The 27,812-nt window shown below is 36.6% G+C and overlaps 1 protein-coding gene across 6 annotated transcripts in view; it reads left to right on the top strand.

Moving 5' to 3' along the window:
• CDC42SE2 (CDC42 small effector 2) overlaps positions 1–27,812 on the top strand; it is a 162,721-nt gene that overhangs the window by 113,367 nt on the left and 21,542 nt on the right. For all 6 annotated transcript variants that reach the window (XM_041761792.1, XM_041761791.1, XM_041761790.1 and 3 more), the window contains one exon: positions 13,951–14,291. In XM_041761792.1, coding sequence (XP_041617726.1) covers positions 14,238–14,291 — 54 coding nt within the window. In that variant the 5' untranslated portion in view covers positions 13,951–14,237. The remainder of the gene's footprint in view (positions 1–13,950; positions 14,292–27,812) is intronic.

Genomic DNA, 27,812 nt, shown 5'->3' with positions numbered 1-27,812 from the left:
GAAGCAGAGGGAGAGAGAGAAGCTGACCTCCCTGCTGAGGAGGGAGCCCGATTCAAGGCTCTAACCCAGGACCCTGGGATAATAACCTGAGCCAAAGACAGATGCCTAAGAGACTGAGCTACCCAGATGCCCCTCTCTTTTTGTTATTTTCACTGGGTGTTAGCATTCTCCTGTCTCCCAGATTGATGATCGATTCTACATCATTCAATCTGCTTTTCATTTCTCTAGTGTATTTTACATTTTACTTACTGTATTCTTCAGCTTTAATTTTTTCCCCAAGTATTTTCTATGGCTTTTTACTGTGTTCATTCTTTTCTTGAGTTTGGTAAGCATCTTTGGTTAGTTACTTTCAACTCTTTATCCAATTGATTGCTTATCTCTGTTTCATTTTATTCATTTTCTGAGACTTTGTCTTATTCTTTCATTTGGAACAACACCCCCTGCCTCCTCATTTGCTTTAGTCTCCGCTTGTTTCTGTTAATTAGGTAGTCAGTTACATCTCCTGATCCTTAGGAGTGTCTTCATGCAGAAGGTGCCCTGTGGGTCCCTGTAGCACAAATTCCCCCTGGTCACCTGAGGCATGTGCTCCAGGAATGTTTCCTGTGTGGTTTGCGTTTACTCTCCTGTTGTGGATGGGTTATGATTGGTGTGGACTTGCTGATGTTCAGGACTTTGCCCTGGTCTATCTCTTGCGGTCTAGCCACTAAGTGCTGCATGCATGGTGGTGAACAAGGCTGGCCTGCGGCTTATCTGGCTAAGAGGCCCAATCATGACTGCTGTAGGTGCCCTGGTATATATATGGTTGGCCTACAATGTGGCTGACTGTGGAAATAGTTCTGTATATCTGTAGATTAAAAATAGTCTCTGTGGTAAGGGTGAGAAAAATCAGCTTTTCCTTTTCTTTTCTTTTTTTTTTTTTTAAGATTTTATTTATTCATGAGACACACACACACACAGAGGCAGAGACATAGAGGGAGAAGTAGGTTCCTTGTGGGGAACCTGGTGCAGGACCTGATTCCAGAATCCTGGGATCATGTCCTGAGCCAAAGGCGGACCTCAACCACTGAGCCCTTAGGTGCCCCCAAAATCAACTTTTTCTGTAAATTTTATCTTATTTTTTTGTAACTGTATTATTTGACCAAGGTCATACATCTTGCAGGTTTTTTTTTTTTTTTTAAGATTTTATTTATTTATTCATAGAGAGACAGAGAGAGAGGCAGAGACACAGGCAGAGGGAGAAGCAGGCTCTATGCAGGGAGCCCGATTTGGGACTCGATCCCCGGTCTCCTGGATCACACCCCAGGCTGCAGGCGGCACCAAACCTCTGCGCCACTGGGGTTGCCCCAATTTTATCTTCTTAGTACTAAAAGTTCAGTTACACATTATTTTGTAAGGATTCCTATGGTTTTTATCTATAATAAACTTGATATGTCTTGATTGTTTTGATTTGTAATAAAGCTAATGGTGTATTTTTTGAAATCTTTTAGGTTTTTCCACCTCCACCTCTGTATAATATCATGAAAGGCATATTTTTTCTACACTAGTTTCTTTTCTCCTCCCTGTCTACGCTAAGAATAGGAAAACCTATTCCACCTTAGTGACAACTGTATGAAGACCTAAGCAACTGTTGAAAAATAATAATTAATGATTAGTTTGAGAACTGTAAATAAATTGTAGTCTGGTTAGTCTTTAGCAGTGGGCATACATTTTTTGCAGGTGTTGTCATTCATCTTTAACTTATTAATGATGTAAAATATGTAAGTAAGTTGTGATGTATATATAGCTTTCTTGTTTGTGCTCATAACTTCCATCTGGAACTAAAAAGATACTATGTACCTTTATGTAATTCTTAGAAAAAAATTATGGTAGATATTATTGGTCTAACAAGAAAATCTTTGAACCATTTTAAACTTAGAGGACATACGGTGTCTCATGCTAGACCTTTTGTTGATATTGTTTGATGTTTGACGAGAGGAAATTTGATAACCTAATAACATGAGTCAGTCCTTATTTACCATGTGCTAGATATGATGTTAGTCACTTTGATAATACAATTCAATGTTAATTTTTATGGTGATGTTGGGGTGGAAATATTTAAAACAGGTAAGGAGTGTGACAGAGTTCATAGCAAATCTCGTAAAAGTTTGTCTCAGCCAAAGGACCATTGACAGCTATCTCATTTATTTAGGGAGAATACCAATTAACGAAAAGTCCTCAGGCAATTATCACAAAGCAAGTAGGAATCAAACGTAAATCACAGTGATCTTTTCTATCTGGGATGTATCTGGAACACAATTATCAAAGTCTGGTCTCTCTGCCTTACCTAGTTCTACACCCAGATAAATGACTGCAGTTTGCGCTCATTTGACTTTGACCTCCTCAGGGAATTGATAGGAGACTCCATGCCTAAGAAGCTAGAATTGCACATACTTTTCATTCTTCAAGCCTTTTAATTACCTTCCCTCAGCCCTGAGTTTGCAAAACAGATTTGGCAGCCAGTTGAGGCCGTAACTAGGTAATAAACAAGCATTCCCTTCTGAGAGTTTAAATCTCTCATACCAGGATGCCTGGTTGGCTCAGTGGTTGAGTGTCTGCCTTTGGCTCAGTATGTGATCTCTGGGGTCTGGGATCGAGTCCCACATCAGGCTCCTTGCACGGAGCCTGCTTCTCCCTCTGCCTGTGTCTCTGCCTCTCTGTCTGTGTCTCTCATGAATAAATAAAACCTTTAAAAAAAAACAAACCCTCATACCTAGTGAGACCTTTTATACCAAGAAGAGAAGACCTGACTAAATACAATTTGCTATATGAATGTGTTTTTAAATAATAACCGATAGATGAAGTAAGTTAGAATTGCTTATTTAAAATACATACTGAGGAATACCTGGATGCAGTTAAGCTCTGCTTTCAGCTCAGGGCCTGGTCCTGGAGTTCAGGGATCGAGTCCCACATCAGGCTCCTTGAGAGTAGCCTGCTCCTCCCTCTGCCTATGTCTCTGCCTCTCTCTGTGTCTTTCATGAATAAATAAAATCTTAAAAAAAATACATACTGAATATCCTTTATATTATTAACCCTGTATGGCTTAGTCATACAGTAATGTATATATTTAAATTAGCTTTTGTGGAAAATATGTCATTGCTGTCAAAAGGATTAATTTAATTGGCATAAGTAACTTTTGTTTTTCTTTACCTTAATACTGGTCCTGTTCACTTTCCCTGTTAAACATAAATGATAATAAATAGACTTGTGTGTTTTTGTATGTGAACTACTCCATCTAAGAAGGGAGACTAACTAGAAAAATTCTTGTCTACCTGCTTAGGTAATCATCAAGAAAGTTTATCTCTGCTCATTTCTCTGGGTGGAAAGAAAAATAATGATGTAATAATGATGATGATAATGGTAACAGAGTAAAAACAATACCATGTATTTATTTGTTTAAACTATTGTTTGCCACCCTCTGTACTTAGCAACTTAACTTTTACTTATGTAACCCTCATATTAATCTTGGAGGTAGTTAAAATTGTAAACTCCATTTTATAGAACAGAAAACTGAAACACACAGAGGTTAACTAACTTCCCCAAGATCATATAGCTTGTAGATGGAAGAATCCAGGATTGAACTTACTAAGCTGTCTAGTTTCAGGGTCTGAGTTCTCAACCACTGTATCATACTGTCCTTGAAGCTTGCACCTCCACAGAAATGTGCAGTATAAATGTGTAGCATTCATGTGGTATGAGAATTCCAAGTGAAGGAATTAAAACTTGATTTTGTGAACTTCACTTTGTGTGGTATCTAAGTATTAGGAAATGCAACTCTTTGTAGGGCTTCTTCCTCAACCAAGGAGCACTAGACTTTCACAGGAAAAACAACTTCCCAGTGAAGATGAGCTCATAATATAATTACAAGGAAGTAGTCCAACATGAAGGAGAGTTAGCAGACAACACAAGAAGGCTAATTAGAAGATAGGAATTGATTTAACAGAATAATCAAGAAAACAGTGTAAATTGAGTCTAGCTAAATGTCTAAGTTTAAAAGATTAAGAGACTGAAGTAGGTGAATTTGCAGAAGAACCACATAGAATTTGTTAAAATGCAAATTTTGATTATTGAATTAAGTCAATAGTTGGGTGAAAATATTGATAATGAAAATTAAATTGCAGTTGAGAAACAGGTGAAAGAATCCTAAATAAGTAGAAATGAACCTAAGCTAGAGATTCTATGAAATTGGAGCCAAATGGAAAGACAAACTTCAAAGCATCCATAGGAAAAAACAAAAGTTTACACTCAAAGGACCAAAAGATCAATTGTGAGCTTCTCATTAGCAACAATAGAGGTCAGAACAATATCTGCAAAGGACTGAAGGAAAAGTCCTGCAAAAGACTGTCAACCGAGAATTTCATACTTAGTTGTTAAACTGTCATGCACAATAAGGGCACAATATAGAAATTGTGTTAACAATGTGTCTGAACAAAGGTTAAATGGGAGATTTGTTTTACTAATCTTTTATAAATTGTTTCAAAATTGAAATTTAAAAAACCCTGTTTTAGAGAAACAAATGGAAACTTATCACTTACCACTTGCAGATAATCATTAAAAGCATGAATTGAAAAAACCTTTAATGTACTTTATGAAGATGGAAGTTCATTTTTAAAGGAAGGTTTGAAAAACAAGAAACAGTGGTTATCAAATTGGTAAATGTCATAACCATTGATTATCATCATCATTCTGTATTTACATGTGCCAAGTGTTAAGTATTTTGTCCAATTCACAAAACTGTCCTATGGTATAGGTACTTATCATTTTTCTGAACTAAAGAACACCATTTTCCTTTTTGAAGGAGCTCACTCATTCACTCTCTGGCACATTGAGTGAAAAAGGAGGAAACCAAGTTCTGTCTCTGTGAAATTTGAGAATTTTGAGTAAAGAGAAAATCTTTAAACCTTTGAGAGAAGGGAAAATTTTTTACCTAAAAAGCAAATTAGAATGTCACTAGACTTCTCAGCAGCAACTCTGGAAGGAAGAAGACTGAAACAGTGCCTCTAAAATCCTAAGGAAAAGATTTTTAACTTGATACTCTGTAGTCTGTCAAATGTTAAATGAAAAGATTTAAAACATTTTCCTTCCTATGTAGTATCTCTTAAGAAGCTACTGGACTTGGAAGGTGTAAGTGAATCAAGTATTTTCACCTACAGAAAGCCACTGGAGTATGTGATTTTACAAAATAAGCTGAGGAGGACAAAGAAAAAGGAATACATAATTACTAGAAATAGGAAAGGAACTAAGGGGACATGCCTAAAGAGCCCCTAGTCAGACTTGAAGCAAGAGGCCAGGTTTTGTGAAGAAACCGAAAGCAAAAACAAACAAAAAAACACAAAGAATCAGCACATCTCCACATATGATTAGGTATTTGTAAATTACAGGTCTTTTACAACTCTAAAGTATTTTACAGTTCTGATACAGGTACATAGAGAAACTAAGCAAATAAAAAAGCTCAGCACTTAATAAACTCAGGGAGCGCAAAAGATGATTCAAAAAGGGATAGCTGGGACGCCTGGGTGGCTCAGTTGTTGAGCCTCTGCCTTCAGCTTAGGGTATGATGCCAGGATCCAGAATTGAGTCCCACATCAGGCTCCCTGCGGGGAGCCTGCTTCTCCCTCTGCCTATGTCTCTGCCCCTGTCTCTCTGTGTCTCTCATGAATAAATAAATAAATCTTTTAAAAAAGAAAAGGATAGCTGATTCTAAGAAGTTACTTGTTTCAGCAGTAGCAATTATAATAATAGAAACATTGAATATGATCCAACAAAATATTATCTAGTGATGATGGTGACAGTGACAGAGTTGAAGGGTAAGGGGTGATGTGGGGAAAAAAAAAAAAAAGACCTAGACCTATCCTAATCTATTTTAACAGAAAGTCAGATTAAATTATCTACAATTTGACTATTTAAGAAGTAGCAGTAAGTATCTTATTTATAATTAAAAGTATCAGAAGAAACATGTTAGTATGTTAAAAATGATGGCCACTAACAGATGAAGGAGGGATAGAGAGATTAGAGATTTGTCATTTTTTTTTTTTGGGATTTGCCATTTTTGATAGTTTTTTATTGCTTGAATTTTAAAAAGCTATGTACTTTAATTATTTTGAATAACAGTAAAGATTTGTTTAAATGTAAGAAAGCATTGTATAAATATTGTTTTATTCAGAGAACTGCTGATAGGATAGAAATCAAAAGTATGTTCTTTGGTAAACTGTGTGGTGGTACCACCTACCAAGAAAGGTAACATGAAAATAGATACAAGGGAAAGAGCAGTGAATTTTATTTTTCAGATATTGGGTTTCAGGTAAATAAGAGATTAAATGAGATGTTCATTTGCAAGTGTATGCAAATGCCTGACTGGACTCAGGAGAAAAGTTCAGAATGTTAATAGAGACTTCAGTCCATAACCTAATATATTGAGAAGTTATGTATCACATAATTTTTTTTTTCACATAATTGTTACTCCTAATCTAGGCCACTAAAGAAGTGTTTAAAGAGAGGGAATAGTACAATGGAAATGGGAGAAAGAAGAGGGGGAAGAGAGAAAATGAAAAGCAGAAAGAAGAAAAGTAGGAAAGGAAAAGGGAAAAACTTTATTAAGGAAAGGGAAGGATAAACATGGCAATCATTCTCATACAAGGGGGAGAAGTGTGGGGAGTAGAGCTTGAAAGAATGGTGTTTATGAACGTTACTTTCCTCTATGTTGGTATTGCAAACTCTTGCACTATTGAGCCAAAAAAAAAATTATCTCCCTAAACATAATGATAAGTATGTGTTTGGTGTTAAATACTTGAGTTTTAATTAAGAGAGAAAAAGGAAGATGTGAGGGGGGGAAAAGCCTGAGTAGGCTGTCAAAATACTACCTAATGAAACATAAAATATCAATGATTAATGTCCAAGTCAATTTATAAAAGTAAACCTAAGCAATACTGTATGGAATGATAGGTTTATAATCCTGGAAGAGGGTATGGCTTATTTAAGTGAAATAAACCCCTAATCTAGGATGAAAATTGATATTTGACTATATACGATTTTAAAGCTTTCATATGAAAAGTGTAAACAGTGTTAAAGAACAAAACCTGATGGAGGGGCGCCTGGGTGGCTGTGGATTAAATGTCTGCCTTGGCTCAGGTGATGATTCTGGGATTGAGCCCTGCATTGTGCTCCCCACTCAGCAGGGAGACTCTTTGCCCCTCTCCTTCTGCCCCTCTCCCCTGTTTGTGCTTGCGCTTTCTCTCTCATATGCTCTCTCAAATAAATAAAATCTTTAAGAAAAAAAATTGATGGAAAAAACACATATAAAGCCTGTACACTGAAAGCTACAAATTATTGAGTATGTCATGTGTTAATAGGTTAAAATACTGCAATATTGTTAAAATATAATTCTCCATTATGTAGTTGTTACTATAAATGCATCCCAATCAGAAATGCAGGAGACTTTTTTGTAGACATTGACACAAACTAAATTTAATGTATATGGAAATGCAAAGAACCTTGACAGTCCACAAAAAGCATAAATTATAAAAGACAAAATCTACTAACCAGACTATATCACATTAAAAAACTAGTTGAAAGAAGTTGTTTTAAAAAAGAGAAAGCCCAGAGAGAAATATTCACAGTACATATTTTGGACAACTTGATCTAGAATCTATGAAGAACACAACTGAATAAGACAATGAAATAAAAAGTGAGCAAAAGATCTCAAGATATGTACCAAAAGAAGATAGGTGCATTGCCAACAAACTTAAGAAAAGACTATCATTAGTTATCAAAGTGGAGGGATCCCTGGGTGGCGCAGTGGTTTAGCGCCTGCCTTTGGCCCAGGGCGCGATCCTGGAGACCCGGGATCGGGTCCCACGTCGGGCTCCCGGTGCATGGAGCCTGCTTCTCCCTCTGCCTGTGTCTCTGCCTCTCTCTCTCTCTGTGTCTCTCATGAATGAATAAATAAAATCTTTAAAAAAAAAAAAAAGTTATCAAAGTGGAGATTAAAACCACAGCAAGATACTACTTCATACCCACTAGAATGACCAACATTGAAAAGACTGACAATTCAGAGTTGGTAGATTGTGGAACAGCGGGAACTCTCATACATTGCTGGCACAAGTGCAGAATGGTACAATGGATTTGGAAGATTGATGAACAGTTTCTTACAAAGTTAAAAATTAAACTTACAGTCAGATCCAGCGTTTCTATCCCTAAATGTTTACTCTGGAGAGATGAAAACTGATGTTCACACAAACACTTGTACAAATTCAAAACAGCTTTATTTTTAATAACCAAAAAGCTGGAAAAGCAGTAATAACAACAGATGAGTGGTTAAACAAATTGTACTTTATCTCTACAATGGAAAAGTACTTAGAAAAAATAATTAATAGAGGTAACACAGATAAATGTCAAAAATACGCTGAATGAAAGAAGCCAGATATGTGTGTGTGTGTGTGTGTGTGTGTATAAAAGAGTACATACCATGTGATTACATTTATAGGAAACTATAGGAAAGACTAACATATAATTTGGTAGAACTTGAGACCTCACCTCTACCCCAACCCCATTGGGTTCACCAGGTCCTTCAAAGTCTGTAGCAAGGGTGTTCGTTTTTACTTGATTATATGTTTCGCATTTATTTTTTTTTAAATATTTTATTATTTATTTATTCATGAGAGACACACAGAGAGAGGGAGAAGCAGGCTCCACGCAGGGAGCCCGATGTGGGACTCGATCCTGGGATCCCAGGATCACACCCTGGGCTGAAGGCAGGTGCTAAACCGCTGAGCCATCCAGGGATCCCCATGTTTTGCATTTCTATTCCCTGTTTTTATCATTCTATTATGATCAAGTGGCAGTTGTTAGTATTTGCTTCTTTTACTTGTATTTCATTTAAATTGTTATTTAAAAATATATAGAAAATAGTAGAGACCATAAATGTACTATTTAGTAAATAATTAGAAAGCAAATACCTATAAACCTATATCACCCAGGTCCAGAGGTAGAATACTGGCAGCATTCCAGGAGTTACTTTATGCATAAGCTTGTTCTTAGTCTCTGCTCTCAACTTTACAGGTAACTACTCTCCTGACATTTATTATAATAATTTCCTTGCTTTCCTTTTATACCAGTGTATGTATTTCCAAACAAAATAGTTCAATTTAACCTTTTTGAAGTTCATGTAAATAAAATCATTCCATGTATATTATTTTGTACTTTGCTGCTTTCCCTCAGTAACACATCAGTCAGAATTATCCAATGTAGTATGTGAAGCCATAGTTTTCCTTTTGTACCGTATTCTTTTGTATGAATATATATACCACAATTCATTTTTTAATCTTAGTTTTTTCCTGATAGAATTTTAGGTTGTTTGCTAGAAGTTTGTAGCTCTTATAAATCACAGTACTTGTTTTTGCTACTTTATTTTGCTATTTGTTATTTTTATTCTGATGACAAAGGGATCTTATAGCAGTATGGCTTTTTATAATTTATACAGTGTCTTCATTAGCATCATCTAATTTAGCATTCATTTCAGACCTGTGACATTGGCAGTGCAGCATTCCGTTATATTACTTGCCCAAGCTAACATTTCTAGAAATTAGTGAAGTACTAACAACTGCCATAGGTATTATATTTCAGTCTAAATTCTAAACTTCTGATTCCATTCCATACAAACTGAGCATGCTCAATACCTCAACTGAGTTCAAGTATTTCAGAAGAAAACTGTTTAGCTAAAGATGTGCCTCATTGTCCTGTTTCTTAAATCAAGGCTTTAGTACTGTTTCTTTGGAAGTTGACCTAAAAAACAGTTTTCCTATGGGTAGAATGTTGGAACATAAATTTTTAATTTGTTAAAGCAAATGTCTGCAGTATTTGATGTAAGTGCAGAATGTGAGGAGAGGAAGCTGATGGTGGAGAATACTACTACACGTTTTATTATTTTTATTACCAGTCTTTTTAAAACCCAGGAGACTGAGCTTTTAATTCAGTTGTAATTCAGACTGTGCCAGTCAGATGGCCAGGGAGTTCACTTCAAGCTTTTCTAAAATTTTATGTCTTGTGAATCTATCCATTTGTGAATACTCTCTGGTGCTATAGACCAATCTGACCCCTTACATATGTGTGGAATGTGCTGAGCTCTGTTTCAGGGCAGTTTAGATGTTTAGGTTGTTGCAAAGTGATACTCCCTTTCCTTGTCTTAAGATTTTAAAAAGTATAAGGCTTTCAAAATGGAGATGTTTTAAGCAACTGTCAGCTCAAGAAACGAAAGTAACTATAATATATCTATTACTAGGGAATTTTTTTTGATAAACTTAATATTTCTCTCAAGGTGTTTATATGTAAATGTTTTAAGTCTATATGCTTTTTGAAAAATCATTCTGAAAAGGAAGTTTGCTTAGAAAAGCAAGAAGATGGAAATGTATTGGCATGTTTGAAACCTTTTTAGATTTATATATTTACTTAACAAATATAGAACCAACATCTGCTTGGTTTGAAAGTACATTTCACCAGATTGATTATCTAGGTGGAAATAACTTAAGCTGTATATATCCTGTCTTATTTACAAAAATGAAGTACAAACTATTGCAGTTTTAAAAATCATTCTTCAACTAAACATGAAGGAGGAAGAAGTCTTGTGAATGTCGTTTTCAAAGTAGTACATGTGAGTGGGAAATTCTGTATTTTAAAATTCACAAATTAATGGATTAAATTAGCTTGACTCTATATGGAAGGGAGGTTTGAATTTGGGAAAATGTAGGGTAATAAAGTATTATAGATTGTGTATTAGGATGCCATTAATTTTAAGTATTAAACAGAAAGAACACTTAGTTAAAAAGAAGAAACTACAACCCCTCCCAATCAAAAATTAGTATTTGAAGATGGTTTCTGGAAAACATAACTTCCAAATAAAAGGTAATTTCCCTGGCTTTATATGTAGTTAAGAAAAGATGATAGAATAAATTAAACCATAGGTGTGAAGTTTTTCCATGTCTCTGTTGCAATAGCAATGAGCATAAGGATTTCCAATTTCAAACAAAGGTATATTTGTTGTCATAGAATTGGTTAAAAGAGATTTCATTTCACAGTGACTTCTTTTATCATCTAAAATTTTTTTATTTGTAATTGAAGTATAGTAGATGTAGTTTCTGGCTTGTAGCATAGTGATTCAACAATTATTAAGTGCTTCTCATGAGAGAAGTGTTACAATGAGTCACCACACAAAGTTATTACTCTGTTATTGACTGTATTCCCTATCCTGCATATTTTTCATTTGCATGACTTGTTTTACAACTGGCACAATGACTTCTTAATGGCTGAGATCTTTGATCAGGGTGGAATCAAATTTCTCAAATGCAACACTAAAATAATATTCCTTCCTGTTACTGTGGATTTAACTCTTTCCTCTTGGAATCTTCCTCTTGGAAGTAAGTGGAACATAATGTTCTCTTGAGCTTCTAAATCCTCACAGTATTTACCTAGTTCACTGGACAAAGTCAATTACAGTATTGCCTCTTCTTTGTTTTGGAAGTTTGGGTGAGATAGGAATGTTCATCCCTGCTTGAAAATAAATCTCCCAGGTTCTGAATTTTAACTATGGCAGGATGTAAATTTTCTTCCTTCTGATCGTCCTCCTTGAACATACGCTTAAATCTTAACCTGTCATTTTCCTGTAGTATGTTATGTTAGAGGACTTGTCCTCTGGATACTAGAATCAGAGTCCTACATTTTTGACATTAAACATATATGCATTTATCTTTAGTGAAGAGTTTCCTCTATGCAAATATAAAAATTACTATCATTCATGTCTTACCAGGTTTCCAGTCATGACTTTGGAGATCACAAAAGGAAGGAATGTTATTTCACTTAATGTTTGGGGTCCATGATCCTATAATGTAGCTGTCTTTTACTGATTTATAGTTGCATAGCTTATAAATGTATGTTATCTTTTTCAGAAATCTATTTATTTTTAAGATTATTTATTTATTTATTCGTGAGAGACACAGAGAGAGAGAGGCAGAGACACAGGCAGAGGGAGAAGCAGGCTCCATGCAAGGAGCCTGATGTGGGACTCGATCCCAGACCCCAGGGATCACATCCTGAGCCGAAGGCAGACGCTCAACCGCTGAGCCACCCAGGCATCCCCAGAAATTTATAAGTATGGATATCTTTGGTTACTTGGACAAAAATGTTAATACCTAAGTAATCTTGTTAATGTATCTTTGGTCTTTGATCTTTTTGTTTCCAGGATGGCTCTTTTCTTCACTGAAGCTACCACCCTACCATGTCTTTTAAGAGTTCCTATCTGCTCTTCCAGGAAATATTTCCTACATTTATTGACTCTGCTCTCCCTTCACTCACTTCTTAACTCATTCTAATCTGATTTCTGCCCATACTACTTCAATGGAACTGATGTAAACCAGGGCTACCAAGTGTCTTCTGTGTATTCTAATGGACAATTCTCTGTCTTTGGTATCCTTGTGTCAGGTAATACTGTTATCAACTTCCTTCTTGAAACAGGCTCCAGTGTCACATTAACTGCTTTTCCTCCTCTCTCTTTTTAGTAATACCCAAATACTCTTTGTAGACTTTTCTTCCTCTACCCATAGTTAAATGATGCTGTTACTTAAGAGTTCTTAGACGCTCTTTGCTTTTCATGATGCTGCTTTCTTTAGAATTTAGGATTCAGGGGTGCTTGGATGACTCAGTCAGTTGAGCGCCTGACTCTTGGTTTGGGCTTGGGGTGTAGGATTGAGCCCACAGAGCCCAGTTGGGGCTCTCTCTCCCTCTCCCTTTGCCCTTTCCCTGCTCACTTACTTTTTCTCTAAAATAAATATTTTAAAAAATTTAGGATTCATTGCTTCATTTATAATATGCTGGTATTCTAGGACTTTCCTTGGCTTCCAAGCTGTACTTCCAGAGGTCTAGTGGACATATTTACTTGGTGATTGTACTAGGCTGCAGGTGATAGAAATCCACTTCAGTGCAGCTTCAAGCTACTGAGAGAGAAACGCTGCCTCACAAAACCTATGCTCAGATTCAAACTGATCTTAGGGATGACTGGAAGCAGAGATTTATGTCCTCTAGACTTCCTCTTCTCTCTTCTTGTCTGTGCTTGTCAGTATTATTATCTCAGAACAATCATCTACATAAAGTTTGGAATTCACTTAACTAAAGCCTTTCTTACAGTCAACAACTTGGCAGCCAGGAAGAAAATACAGGTTCACTCTTTGCCCAGCTCCACAGAAAATTGCCTAACATGGATTCTGAATGTCTCAGCTTGGTTGGCCACTGGTGGGAAATAAACTTTTTACCGACAGTAGTTCTGGTGCTGGTGGTGGCAGGACTCTAATATCTTAACTCACAAAAGGAAGCCAAAATTAGAACCTGTTTATCTTTTATGTTCAATTTCAAATTCAGTGGAAAAGTTGTTAGTTTTGTTTATGGTTACTAATGAATTACAGCTGCTTAATTATCTAAGAACGGTTGATTGCTGTATCATTTACTTCTGGGATTGTCTTTGAGAACAGGTTCAAGTGCAGAAACCTGTATGAAAATGATCTGAAATGTATGAAATGATCTTCTTGGAATTTGAGACTTTTGTGTGGCAGTCATGGTGTTTTAGTTAGCGATTTAAAAAAATTAACTTACTAAAATAATTTAGGGTTTTATTTTTAAAAAAATAGGATGCACTACGAAGTCAAGGATTTCTGTCTTATTTCACAGCTATATTCCTGATACCTGCTGCTCAAAGTGTTCAGAAAATTTTGTTGGATATCAATTTATTAAAATCTTGATTTTTTTTTTTTCCCAATGCTTGCTTTTTGGGGAAATATTTTTAATTTTATCACAGATCTAAAAAAAATAAATAAAAGGATCTAAGGATAAGTAAAGTAACTTGTTTTCTTCTATTTTTCCTTTTTTTTTTTTTAGACTGCCTGTTAGACGCCCTGAGTCAAGACAACAATTTTTATACCTTCCTGGTGGTTGAGAAACGAATCCCTGTAGAACGAGAAACAAAGAAAGGAAAACAGTTTGACTTCTTCATTAAATTGACTGTATAAGATACTTGACTTCCAAGAACAAAAACAGAAGTAATAAAATTATTTTTTCTTTTGCATCATTGAACATTCAGCCTATCAAGGAGCGTGCTTTGTGAAGCTTCCTGAGCTAAGATTTGAAAACTTCACTGGTGCTCATTTATACTGTGGACTATAAGCATGAGTGAATTCTGGTTGTGTTTCAACTGCTGTATTGCAGAACAGCCTCAGCCTGTAAGTATAAAGTAATATGTGTACAGACTGGGGGGAGGTGCCTATTAAACATACCACTGGATCTCAAGCTGAGAGTCAGGACCCTAGTAGTAATTGCAGGGCAGATCTAAGGAGGGTCAGAAAGTAGTCCATGGAACTCTAAATCTGCTTAAAAAGAGAAAACGCGGGATTCCTGGGTGGCGCAGCGGTTGGGTGCCTGCCTTTGGCCCAGGGCGCGGTCCTGGAGACCCGGGATCGAATCCCACGTCAGGCTCCCGGTGCATGGAGCCTGCTTCTCCCTCTGCCTGTGTCTCTGCCTCTCTCTCTCTCTGTATGACTATCATAAAAAACAATAAAAGATAATGTTGCTACACCTTTCCAACTTAAAAAAAGAAAAAAGAGAGAGAGAGAAAACACTTTTTTTTAGTAAATACTATATGTCAAGAGCTGTGCGAGGCCATTGTATGTTACTGAGCAGGTTGTGCTCCTCTACCAAGTAGATGGCTTCTAGAGGAATAGTGGAGGTTGATAATCCAACTTTTTGAGGTAAAACAGTAGAGTCAGCCTTGGAAAGTCAGTGGGTAGAAGATGTGGCAGCCAGACTCTGCTCACATTTTCGGTGCATGCCCCACTTTTATGCCTTCTAACCTGTGCACTTATATTGTTGCCTCTTCCCAAATCTTGCCCTACAAAGTCTAATTTTCTTTTCATCTTTTAAGCTGCCTAGATCAAATACCACCTCTTTAAAATCTTTACCAGCTTTTTCTGGACTTAGCCATTACCTCATGCATATTGCCACTAGCTCATTACTTCATTTTTCTATTATAGTGTGGAACTTCTGTATGGTAAATAATTGTACTGTAGTCTTTCCTCATTTTAATTCTTTGGGGCCCTGACCATATTTACGTAGTATTTTTAGGATCAAATCTATTACCTTGGACAGTGTAGCTTTACATGACTGTTGGTTGGCTGGCTGGCTGGCTGGCTGAATAAGTGAATTCATATTGTTTCATTTACATTTGTAAGAACATAAAAGGAAGAATGAGGTGTAATCTTGAAGTCTTCTCAGATCTTTCCTGAGTCTTTCCTGGGCATGTGCAGTCACTTGCTCATTTTCCACAGACATGCAGGATTTTTTGAACGTCCTAGTCTTTCATGCCTGGCTCCCAAAAGGGGAAAAAAATGAAAAGTGAGGGGGGTTGGGGAGAGAGGAGAAAGGATGTTGGTTTTTAATCCTTTACAAATGACTGACCAGAGGGTGAGGTGCAGGGGCTGCCCATTTCTTTGCTCATCCTGGTTCTACAAGATGTGGGTAAGCTGCTCTGGGAAATAGCTAGGAGTTGGGAATGGGTAGCTGCTACTGTAGTAAGAGCTGAAATTAACTATAATTTATTTTCCAAGTCTTCCCCTAGAGGGGAAGAACAGACCCCAGAGTTCTAAAATAGTTCTATCAGATAGATTCTACTAGTGCATTTACTGCATTTACTGTGGTAAGATACAGAATCCTTGTGCTACTTACTCTGCCATTTCCCCTTTTACAACTTTTATAATTTTGTTTTCTATGTTTGGCTCTTTTGGTCCATGAAGTATGGAAGATTGTTTTGTGTGGTGTGAGGTAGGGGCCTATTCCTTCATGCTAATCAGCTACCTAAATACATTTTATTGAATAATGTTTTTGTTAGTGATTTGGAATGTCACTTTTACTATGTTTTCACTTTTTTTTTTTAAAGATTATTTATTCATGATAGAGAGAGAGGCAGAGACACAGGCAGAGGGAGAAGCAGGCTCCATGCAGGGAGCCCAATGTGGGACTTGATCTCGGGTCTCCAGGACCACACCGTGGGGAGCGTTAAACCGCTGAGCCACCCGGGATGCCCCTGTTTTCACATACTTAACAGTCCTTTCTTGAAGTCTGCTTTATTCTTTTGGTACATAAGTTTACACCTGTACCACTACCATACTGTTTTATTTTTATTATTTTTAAAGATTTTATTTGTTTATTCATGAGAGAGAGAGGCAGAGACATAGGCATGGGAGAAGCAGGCTCCCTGCGGGGAGCCCAATGCGGGACTCTATCACAAGATTCCAGGATCATGATCTGAGCCAAAGGCAGACACTCCACCACTGAGCCACCCAGTTGCTGTATCATAGAGGAAATCTATTTCGTAGATCTTTTTCAACTATATTGATAATGTCTTGTTTTGTGAGCTGGCTTGTTCAGTGGTTATTAGGTTTTTCTCTTTTTTCTTTATATGAAGTATTTCATAATGCATATATTTAATCCTATAGGTGTTTACTTTAGGATTGCATTGTATATAGGATGTAATTGAGTGGGAATTGATGTCTTCAAAATTCTGAGCCAGTCCCTTTGAGAAACATGGCATATATTTTCATTTATATAGTCATTTTCATATTCTTTTAATAAAGATTAAAAATTTCATCATTAAAATTTTACACATTTTTTTTTACTAGATTTGTTCTAAATATGGTAGAGTTTTTTTCTTACTGTTGTAAATCAAAATCTGTTTTTCTATTACATTTCCTAGTAGAATTATAATAATGTATAGGAAATGAATAATGAATATTTATCCACCAGTCTTTTAGCCAGACATCTTATTGAACACTTATTTTTAAAATAACTTTGTATGGTGATAGGCTTTTTAAGTCTCTTTCTAATAACTAAATGTTTTATCCAGTTGGTATCTTTTTTTTTTAAAGATATTATTCATTTGAGAGAGAGCAAATGCATGCAAGCATACAGGCAGGGGGAGGGAGAAGGAGAAGCAGACTCCCCGCTTAGGGAGCCCTGATGTGGGGCTTGATCACAGGATCTTGGGATCAGACTTGAGCTGAAGGCAGACGCTTAACCCACTGAGCCACCCAGGCATGCATTGCATTGACTAAGATTTCCAGCATGATGTTGAATAGTGCCAGTGGTGTGTGGGAAAGGGAGAAAGGAAATGGGAAAGGTTCTAATTAAGTATATTATGAGTATATATTTTAGTGAATGTGTGTTTACCTGTACTTTTGAGTTATTGTGTGTAATTTGTTGTCAGTGATACTACCAAGGATTAAATTTTCAACAGTTTTTAAATTAGGGAATTTTAAAATTCTGTTGCCATTATGTTTTAGTTGCCTTGTAATATTTTGCTGAAAGTCAGATATAGAATAACAGCAAGTAAAGGAACAGGCCTCTAGCATGAGATTTTATATGTCTGCATGGTGGGCCATGTTTACTGTAGCAGTAGGTGTCAGAGGATAAAATTACCTCAGATGTCCTTGTTTTTGTGCCTTATTTTCTTTGGGTTTACTTGGTTTGGGTTTACTTGGAGACTTGTTAAATAAGATCTGAGATGTCTCCTTATTTCAGTTATATTCTCTTATTTGGAAGCCTTATTGGTACGGTGTGGCGGGAGGGGAAGCATTATGGGCTGCTGTGGTTAGGTTTCAGTTTCTTAGTGAGTCTGTGCCCCTGATCTGTTACTCACAGAAGTGCTTCTTAGTTTTGTTTTAAACTCCCTGGTTTAAGCAAAAACCTTAGAAGGGACTGGAATTGGGTATTTCTCTTACTCTATGTAGAAGGCTAGGGTGTCTGGGGATTGGCTGTTTCCCTTCCTTGGAGTTGGTTAGTTTATAGTAAAACCCCAGTCCATTAGCTCTGTGAAAGAGTAAATCTAGAGGGTTGGCTTGTTAAGACGAACAGAATACCCTACCTTGCCGAAAAATGTCTATTCTTCCTTTCACTTTAGTGAAGCACAAGGCGATGTTTCTCTGATCTTCACTTAGAGGATATGGTGGAGTTCCTGGAGGTAAAACTAAGACTGGGCAGCCCTGAAGTTTTTAACTCTCAAACTCCTATACATTCATCTTGTAATTCATCAGATAACACTTCAGGTTTTCCTACACTAGTCCTGGATACCTGGAAGTTTCTCGTCATGGATTTCCTACACTAGTCCTGGATACCTGGAAGTTTCTCGTCATGGGTTTCTGCTCTGATAAGTTGAGATTTTCCATATCTGTGTATCCAGTTTTGGGGGCAGTGATTCTCACTATGATCTTGGTTCTCTTATGGATCTAAGAAGAGTTGCTGGTTTTCAGTTTGTTCAACTTTTCTTCTGTGTGTGGATGGGAGTGAAGCTTTCCAGGCTCTTAATGTGCCACACTGGAAACCAGAACTCAATATTGTTGGGGTTTTTTGTTTTTTTTTGTTTGTTTGTTTTTAAAGATCTGTTTGTTTGAGAGAGAGAGCAAGTGTGTGTGTGAGAGCAGGGGGAAGGGCAGAAGGAAAGGGAAAGAGAATATCAAGCAGACTCCATGTTGACCGTGGAGTCCAACGTGGACCTCTCTCTCACAACACTGAGATGATGACGTGAGCCGATACTAAAGAGTCAGATGTTCAACCGACTAAGCCACTTAGGTACCCCAATATTGGCATATTTTTTAAGATAGATTTTCTTCATTGCCAGTATTCATAATGTGTATAATACAGTGAGTGCTGTTCTAGTATGTGATGTAGGTATAGTCACCAGTAGCTAAAATAGAAAAACACAAGTTAGGCGTGTAAACAACAGGAGCAGAAGGCCTTAGAATTACAAACATGAGACTTCAGAAATACATTTTCTACTACACAAAGGATTTGCAACTTGAGTTTTTTGCATACATATAGCATGTCAGTATTGTGTTATTGTTTCATAATACATATTTGTGTGAAAGATTCCATAAGAATTCCATTGGCGTATGATTTCTCAGTTTTTTTTGGCTTGCTGGGAAAAATAACAAAGCCTAACAGGGCCATGTGGTTATTATAGTACAAGAATAGCTTGCTTTTTGGCATCAGAAAAACATTTAAAGGATGCACTAATAATTTTATGTATGTTTACAGTTTACAAAAACATATCCTTGCAGTTCTATGAGACACTATCAGGAGTGCCTCTTTTGAAAGATGCTTGGTCATCTCTAAAGTTTTCTAAAGTATTTACTGAAATTAAGTGCTACATGCCAACCCTCCCACTCGTTCTTTGCCACCCCCTGCTCTTGCACATTCCACGTATGAAAAAGAAACAACCCAATATGGGAAGAAAACAGAATGCATTTTTCTGTGTAGTGGCATAAGAATCATACTTTTTCTTCCTACTCCTTCAGTTTAGCACAGTGCAGTACAGAGTATAATAGAGTCCCAAGTTTTTTGAGCCATGGCAATCCAAAGTTTTCAAGTTTACTGTATTTTATAAATGCTGTAGTTGCTATTGATAATTATAGCTAAAGTTATAAATTTATTTATTTTATTTTATTTTATTTTATTTATTTTATTTTTTATTTTATTTTATTTTATTTATTTTATTTTATTTTATTTTATTTTATTTATTTTATTTTATTTATTTTATTTTAATTTTATTTATGATAGTCATACAGAGAGAGAGAGAGAGAGAGACAGAGACATAGGCAGGGGGAGAAGCAGGCTCCATGCACCGGGAGCCTGACGTGGGATTCGATCCCGGGTCTCCAGGATCACGCCCTGGGTCAAAGGCAGGCGCCAAACCGCTACGCCACCCAGGGATCCCTAAAGTTATAAATTTAAAATTGGGTGGTTGCAGCCTTGAGATTTAGTTTTTGTTTTTTTTAAAAGATTTTATTTATTTATTCATGAGAGACACAGAGAGAGAGAGAGAGAGAGAGAGAGGCAGAGACACAGGCAGAGGGAGAAGCAGGCTCCTCTCAGGGAGCCCAATGTGGATGGGACTTGATCCTGGATCCTGGGATCATGCCCTAAGCTGAAGGCAGCCGGTCAAGCGCTGAGCCACCCAGGCGTCCCTCTTTGAAGTTTTAACCTTGCGTTATCTTGCATTTTAATACAAGGGAGTGAAAATTAACCTTTTTCAGCTCTTCATTTGTAAACCTCAGTATTTATACACAAATCAGAGATTTCTTGAAATAGAGTTCCCCAAATCAGCTATTCCAAACTTTAGTTCATCAGCATGTTCTATTCTAGGATAGGATCACTTCTTTAATAGTACAGAAAAGACATTTAGATGAATTGCAGCACATTAAGACATTATACTGTAGCAGTGTCCGTTTTTGTAATTAGTTTCAAGTATGGTTAAGCATTAATTCAGTGCTTTCTATTTTGTCTTTTTCTTTTTTTTAATTTTTATTTATTTATGATAGTCACACACAGAGAGAGAGGGGGGGGTGGTGGGCAGAGACATAGGCAGAGGGAGAAGCAGGCTCCATGCACCGGGAACCTGACGTGGGATTCGATCCCGGGTCTCCAGGATCGTGCCCTGGGCCAAAGGCAGGCACTAAACCGCTGCGCCACCCAGGGATCCCTCTATTTTGTCTTTTAATGTTATAGAAGTACCTGTAGTCATTAGCCACCAAGTGTTCATGTCAATCTTTCTATCAAACATTAGTAGATCTTAATTTTTTTTAATTTATTTTTTTTAGTTATCTCTATACCCAGTGTGGGCCTTGAATTTACAACCCTGAGATGAAGAGTCTCACCTGCTCCTCCGACTGAGCCAGCCAGGCACCCCAGTAGAATTTAATTAAAAAAAAAGATAAATGAAAATCAAAGTTCTTTTATTTCCCTCTTACATTCCAGGAGATCATTTTAAGTACCTCTCAGCATATCCCATGGTATAGACTGTTGAAGACAAGTCAGAGCATGGAGCTTTGGAGTTGAAAAACAGGATTGTATTATCTTCTTTATGATTAAAAATACTGCTAAAAAGGAAAAGAAAAGAAATTTGAGAAGAATTTTTTTGGATGAATTAGGAGGGGAAAACCCATTGTGGTCAAATAATTAAAAAGTATGTATGCATATGACAAATAAGCCCCAACTTAATTTTTTTTCTCTATGCTTGTTAGAAAATACATATCCTTATGTTCATAAAGTCTCCCTCTTGTAGGTCATGTTAAGTAGTGCAAGCTTGAATTAACTGGCTGCTTATATGAATACTGAAACATTTCTTAAAAGATCTGTTGTTTGCAAGGTATCTGAACATATCTGGGATATGTTAGGTTTATTTAGAGAAAACAATTTCCAATTATAAATTGTGTCATTTGTATAAATAGTGTGAAAGTATGCATTGTTTTATAAATGGTGAATTTTTTTTTTTTTAAAGATTTATTTGAGAGAGCATAAGTGGGGATAAAGAGCGGAGGGAGGAGAAGCAGACACTCCCTGCTCTGGAGGGAGCCTGACTTAGGGCTCTATCCTAGAACCCCAAGATCATGACTTGAGCCAAAGGGAGATGCTTAACCAAAACCAACTGAGCCACTCAGGTGCCCCAAAGTGATTTCTTAAAATGGCTAAAATAAAGGCCCTTCTAAAATATCAGCAAGTTTTGTTTTCCTGACTCATAGGTGTTATAAACCTAGAAACAGCAAGAAGAAGATTAAGCCTTTATATGTCTAGAGTTAGTGTGGATTGGGTTCTGATTCTCATATTGCCTTGGTATTATGTACAAACAGGAAAGAAAGTAATACTGTTAAGGAACACAAATTTTATTTAAAAAATTTTTTAAAAATGAGTATACCAGGGCAGCCCTGATGGCCCAGCGGTTTGGCATCGCTTTCGGCCCGGGGTATGATCCTGGAGACCCAGGATTGAGTCTCGCATCGGGCTCCCTGCATGGAGCCTCCTTCTCCTTCTGCCTATGTCTCTGCCTCTCTTTCTCTCTTTGTGTCTGTCATGAATAAATAAAATAAAATCTTTAAAAAAAATAAAAATAAAATGAGTATACCAGGTAGGTAACAAAGTATTAAAAAAAACCCCACCAAACTATTCATTATTGTGGAAAAATGAAGTATTTGTGCAAATTTTTTGTAACCTATGACTAAGGAGAAGCTATAATTTCAGTAATTCCAGGAACCTGATGATAGAGTGGTGTTAGAAGTGCTTCTTAAGAATATGTTCATCACTGATGTAAATACACTGAGAAAAACCATTCTGTTTTGTATTATTCTCTACTTTAAACTTGTTTGTAGGATACCTGAGTGGCTCAGTCGGTTAAGTGTCTGCCTTCAGCTCACATCATAATCTGGGAATTGAGCCCCAAATCGGGCTCTGTGTTCAGTAGGAGTCTCCTTCTTCTCCCTCTGTGCACAGTCAACCCCTCCCCTTTGCTTTCTCTCAGGTAAATAAATAAAAATCTTCTAAAACTTACTTGTAATGGGTAGAACTTACAGATGAGTTTTATTAGCAGCTCCCATATCCCAGACAGATTCTAAGGTCTCAGCTGTATCTCTTTTAAGTACTGAGTACACTAAAGGTTGGTTTGGTCTCTTACCACCTTTGTACATAGTAAGAATTCTTCTGATTTTTTAGATAAGACATTTCTGGTGCTTATGTTCCATTTGCCTTTGTAGATTGAACTTACTTTTAGTTTTTTGGAAAGCTATTTCCTTACACTTAAATTCCTCTGTTTTAGAAGGTAAAACATTTGTGAACTGAAAATAATTTTCATGCAGACATCTAGTCTGATGCTTGTGTGTGCTAACTTGTAGGTTTGGAAACTCTGTTAACTAGTAAAGTTATTGAGACTAATGAGTTAATGGTAAAGCCTTTGCGTTTTAAGGTTGGTTTCCTTGTTTCTGTTTTGATAGCTTATACCTAAATGGAAATGAATACTTACATTGGGTATGAAATTGAATTATGAAACTATGCAAATATACATCAGTATTTTAATAAGTTAAGGTGAGGGACTCCTGGGTGGCTCAGCGGTTGAGCATCTGCCTTTGGCTCAGGGCGTGATCCTGCAGTCCCAGGATCGAGTTCCACATCAGGCTCCCTGTAGGGAGCCTGCTTCTCCCTCTGCCTATGTCTCTGCCTCTCTCTGTCTCTCATGAATAAATAAATTTAAAAAAATAATAGTTACGGTGAAAGCAGCAGTTTCAACATTTTAAAAGGCTCTCCTAAAAAAAAAAAAAGGCTCTCCTTACCACCAAATGTTAATTATTATCTACCATTTTTAGACCTCCTGATTTCGAATACTTTCATCTATATTAACTTAATGATATACGTGCCTGTCATTTTCATTCCTTCTGTCCCTCTTTGTGTGGTTTTGATTTTGATCTTATTTTGTTATTTTAGTGTCTACTTGGCTAATTTCCTCACTAGGATCTTAACGTACACAAATACTTCTGCATGTATGCGTATACGCATATATTCAAAAGGCATTAAAATACTGGAAAAAGTATTAGCTGAGTGAGTTCTATATATAAAGTAAACAGAACCTTTTCTCCATTAAACACAGAAAAGCTAGATACCATTTTCTTGCCTACTCTAAGAACAGATAAACTTAGTAAGGAATAGAAGAGATATGTGCTTTTAGTAGTATTCAGCTTTGGGAAATCTCATTTTTAGGAACCCCAACATTAATGGTAGTTATAAAAAACCAAATTCCTTTCCCCTCCTCCTCTTCAGGTAATACCTGGTTTTCTGTGGGGTTTAGTTTTTCAGAAAAGGGTTTGAATTCCAGTGCCAATACTTATTTAGTCTTTGACCTTGAGCCAGATTAATTAAACATTTACAAATAGGAGTAATAATAGGAAAAAATAAGAATAGTGATCCCATCTCCTAGGATTGGATGTATTAGATAATAAGTTAAGTATACTAAATAAGATAATTAAACATGAAGTGCTTTGTATAGTGCCTGGCTTACAGAGTGCTCTTATGAATGTTGAGTTGATAAATTGTGATTTCCTCTCATTTAAAAAAATTTTTTTCTGCTTTTTCTTTGTTTTTATCTCCATTCATTATTTCTAAGTACATTGTATTTGAAATGAACAGGATCTTCCAAGTTTCTTTTTTTTTTTTTTTTTTAAGATTTTATTTATTTATTCATGAGAGACAGAGAGGCAGAGACACAGGCAGAGGGAGAAGCAGGCTCCATGCAGGGAGCCCAACATGGGACTCAATCCTGGGACTCAAGGATCACACCCTAAGCCAAAGGCAGAGGCTCAACCACTGAGCCACCCAGGCATCCCTCTTCCAGGTTTTAATAGTCTATCACCAGAAGCATTTTGGTTTGGTTTGCAGTTACCAGGAAGAGAGATCCAGTTGTCTCACATAAGAGAGAATGTTGGACTTCCCCATACATACTTTCCCCATCTCTGTTCTCCTGAAACCCACTTTACATGACATTAAAGAAGTTTAAAAACAAAAATATATGAAAAGTACAACTCACAAAGAGAAAGAGAATAATCATGGATGAGAGGTAATAAAAAGTAGATGATCAAGTAGGAATTGGCTGAATGGCAGCCAATCTAATTACCTAAGGAGGGGGCTACTGATAAGAAGGAGCCTGGCATTCTTTATCTGCCTTGCTCTTTAGAATTCCCTCAAGAATAAATTGCCAAAGTAACAATACAGGAAAACTTCATGAACTGAGACAACATCAACAAGAAATTTTTTGGTTGAAGGTCAGTTAAATAAAAAAAATCCATACCATTTTGTGAAATTTCAGATTATTTGGGTTAGCCATTTAGCTCTGTAACCAGTTGTACTGCAAGATATTTATGGACGGTGTTGGAACAATTAATGATAGTTACACAGAGGTGAAGCAAAGAAAAGCAATTCAACATAGTACAAGAACAGAAATTCTAGAACACTGCTTGGCTCACTTGTGAACAGTATTTACAAAACGTTAATATAAACATTTGATCTTTATTTCACATAGTGTGTGGGAGAAATTCCAGACTTTGAAACCACAATGTTTATTTTAGAGGAACTGTCAGTACAGTGGTGTCAGTACAGTAGAAAGAAGAGAATAGTGGACAAGAAGATTCCCAGATGTGCTTTAGTAGCAGCTGTGGAACCTTAGGGAGTAATATGATCTCCTTAGGCACATGCGTTTCTTCTTGCTGCAGTAGCAGATTGTCTATCACAAATTTAGTAGATGAAAGCAACACAGATTTATTATGTACACTTAGAGGTCGGAAGTCCAGTACAGGTCTCACTAAAATCAATGTAAGCCATCATATTACATCACATTTTCTTTGTATGAGATACAAGGTGTTTTGCCATTCTAAAGTAAGCTATGTTATGCATGCCCACGCACATGCTTGCATATACGGTGTACAGAAACAGTCTCAGATCTGTGGTGGAAGAAATCCCTAATGTTGTCAGGGCTTTTATATTCAAAAGTACTGAAAAATCTGTCACTGGAACTTAAAAAACTGGTTTCAGATTTTTTTTTAATCCATTTTGTGCTTCAGTTTTTCATGCTGCAAATTGCAGTGTGTCACTTAATACAGATACTAACATTAAATAGAAGAAGAAAAAGAACTCCCCCTGTTAGCTTCAGGTTTCTCATTGAGAGATGAGAATAGCTAGTTCTTTCAGTTTTGCTTTTAGCAATTTTGCCCTTGGAAGGTTACTATAAACTTGCTTAGAGCTTCTTTTTAAAAACAAATTTTGAGGCCTCCTTGCAAACTTCTCAAATGCAAAATTTATACTGAGTGAGGAAAGGTTAGTATCTACTAAACTGTAAAGGGCAAAATAAAGACATCTCTACTTAGGATTGGATTTTCAGCAACCCACCATTTGTAAATATTTCCAGCATGAAATATCCTGCCTTTCTGTATTTTGTGAGAATCCCTTACTTGTAACTCTAGTTGGGTGATACATGGTGTGGCTCTCCTCTTTTATTGAAATGGCTCCTTACAATAAGCCCCTTGACCTGATAGCCCTTGCTGGCATTCCAGTGAGCACACCAACATTTAGAAGCCAGAGGAACAGAATTACCATTTTTCGTCCCCGCCGTAGAAGATACAGTATAAGTTGGGATACTGAAAAGTCTTGTTTTTGGAGGTTTTGACCTAAATATGAGAATGTGGAATTTAAAGTAGGCTACTTAGTTACTGAAGAGCTATTTTTTTTTTCTTCAGTCTTTGCAGTATCTCACCCCTGGTTTCTCTTCAGTTTGTTCCTTAATCTGTTTATTGGGTTTTTGGGTTTGATCTTAGAAACCAGACTTCAACAAGGTGGTTGTTTCAGGTTATATTACCAGTCATGGGAAGCTGGATCTGGCTTTTTAAACTTATGTCTCCAGGGCCGGGGACACCGTTGAGACTCCTCTCTGCCACTTTCTTGATTCTTGGCACATTGGCTTCTTAGTTTCTGACTGGAGGTGGGTGTTTTTTCTTCTTAGGAAACATGGTTTCTCTCAGCTTCATGTTCATCATCTCAGTTTAACAACCACAAGGAAGAAAGAGCTGCTTCTGCTTTAGTCCTTCCCAGCCAGGGATTCTGGCACAGTTGGTGTCATATGCACACCTTTGGAATCAGGGTTGTAGACTGTTGTGGTTGGCGGCTTATCAAAATCATTTGGTGGGGTTTGGGAAGAGGTGATTTCCTAAAAGGAAAGGAAGGAGACTGGTGTTTCCAGAACAAAAGATATGCAGAAAGAAATGGCATGTGTCCACTATAAAGATTTATGTCTATTTATGCATAAGGATAAATCTCACTTGGTCACTTTGGAAATCTGTTACTCATTCTGGTAAACATGTTAAAAAGCTGCCTCAAGTCCATTAAGAACAATAAAAAATTTATTGTTGTAGGTCTAAGATACCATAAAAAAAAGTAAACCCAAATCAGTAAAATAGAAGAAGCTAAGGATATGGAATTGTAAAAACAAATCTTTATCTTTTGGTAAATGATAGCTTTCCTGTCAGAAGCTTCTATCTCTTTACCAAATACCGAAGTGAACTTGGAGGCTATTTCACATTAGCAGAATAACTATAGTGAAAAAGTAAAAGAAGGCTGAAAACCTAATGCTACTTATATACCTTTGGCCTGGTTTTGGCAAATGTAGGGTCTGTAGGCCCTTTTGACTTTTGTTCCATATTTAATAAATTTGGTATGAAAGATAATGAGTAAAAGATAGAGGCTTCCTGTATTACACAATTTATAAGGTTTTCACCCGTTTCCCCTTAAATTTGTGATGTGTCATTTTGAGCAGTGTATTGAAACTCATTAGATAACTGTTGATTAATAGGTAATAAAATCTTGTGATGAATCATTTATTTTTATATGTCATGAGAACAATGCCTTTTTTCTCCAAGTTTGCTTTTTTATCTTTAATGATTTTTGCAAAACCTTTCCTTGCTCTGTTTTAATGTTTTCCTGTTAGTAGAGCATAATGTATTATTTACAGACCACCTTCAAAGTTGGTCTGACTCATCAGTAAAAGGTCTCATGGGCACAGATGGTAGATAGTAGATTGGGTAGGTCAGATCATTGGTGATACCTTAAGTAGGTATATGTGACCTCTGTATAATCATTCTGTTATGCTTATGATTTATCAGATCATTATTCAAATAAAACCATGACACACTCCAAGTGAAAACTTGGTTAGAAAAACTTGGTTAGGGCCCAGAGATAAGGAATGAAAATGTTTGGAGGTAAATCTTATGAGAGAACAGTGGAGCTATTTCTAGTCTATGAGGTAGGAATAAGCTCTTCTCTTCCCCTGCAGTTTTGAGGTATACTTGACATATAACATTATATTTGTTTAAGGTTACAATGTAGTGAATTTG

The sequence above is a fragment of the Vulpes lagopus genome, chromosome 7 (assembly GCF_018345385.1).
Source record: "Vulpes lagopus strain Blue_001 chromosome 7, ASM1834538v1, whole genome shotgun sequence".
NCBI lineage: Eukaryota > Metazoa > Chordata > Mammalia > Carnivora > Canidae > Vulpes > Vulpes lagopus.
This window is presented reverse-complemented; position numbering and strand designations above follow the sequence as displayed.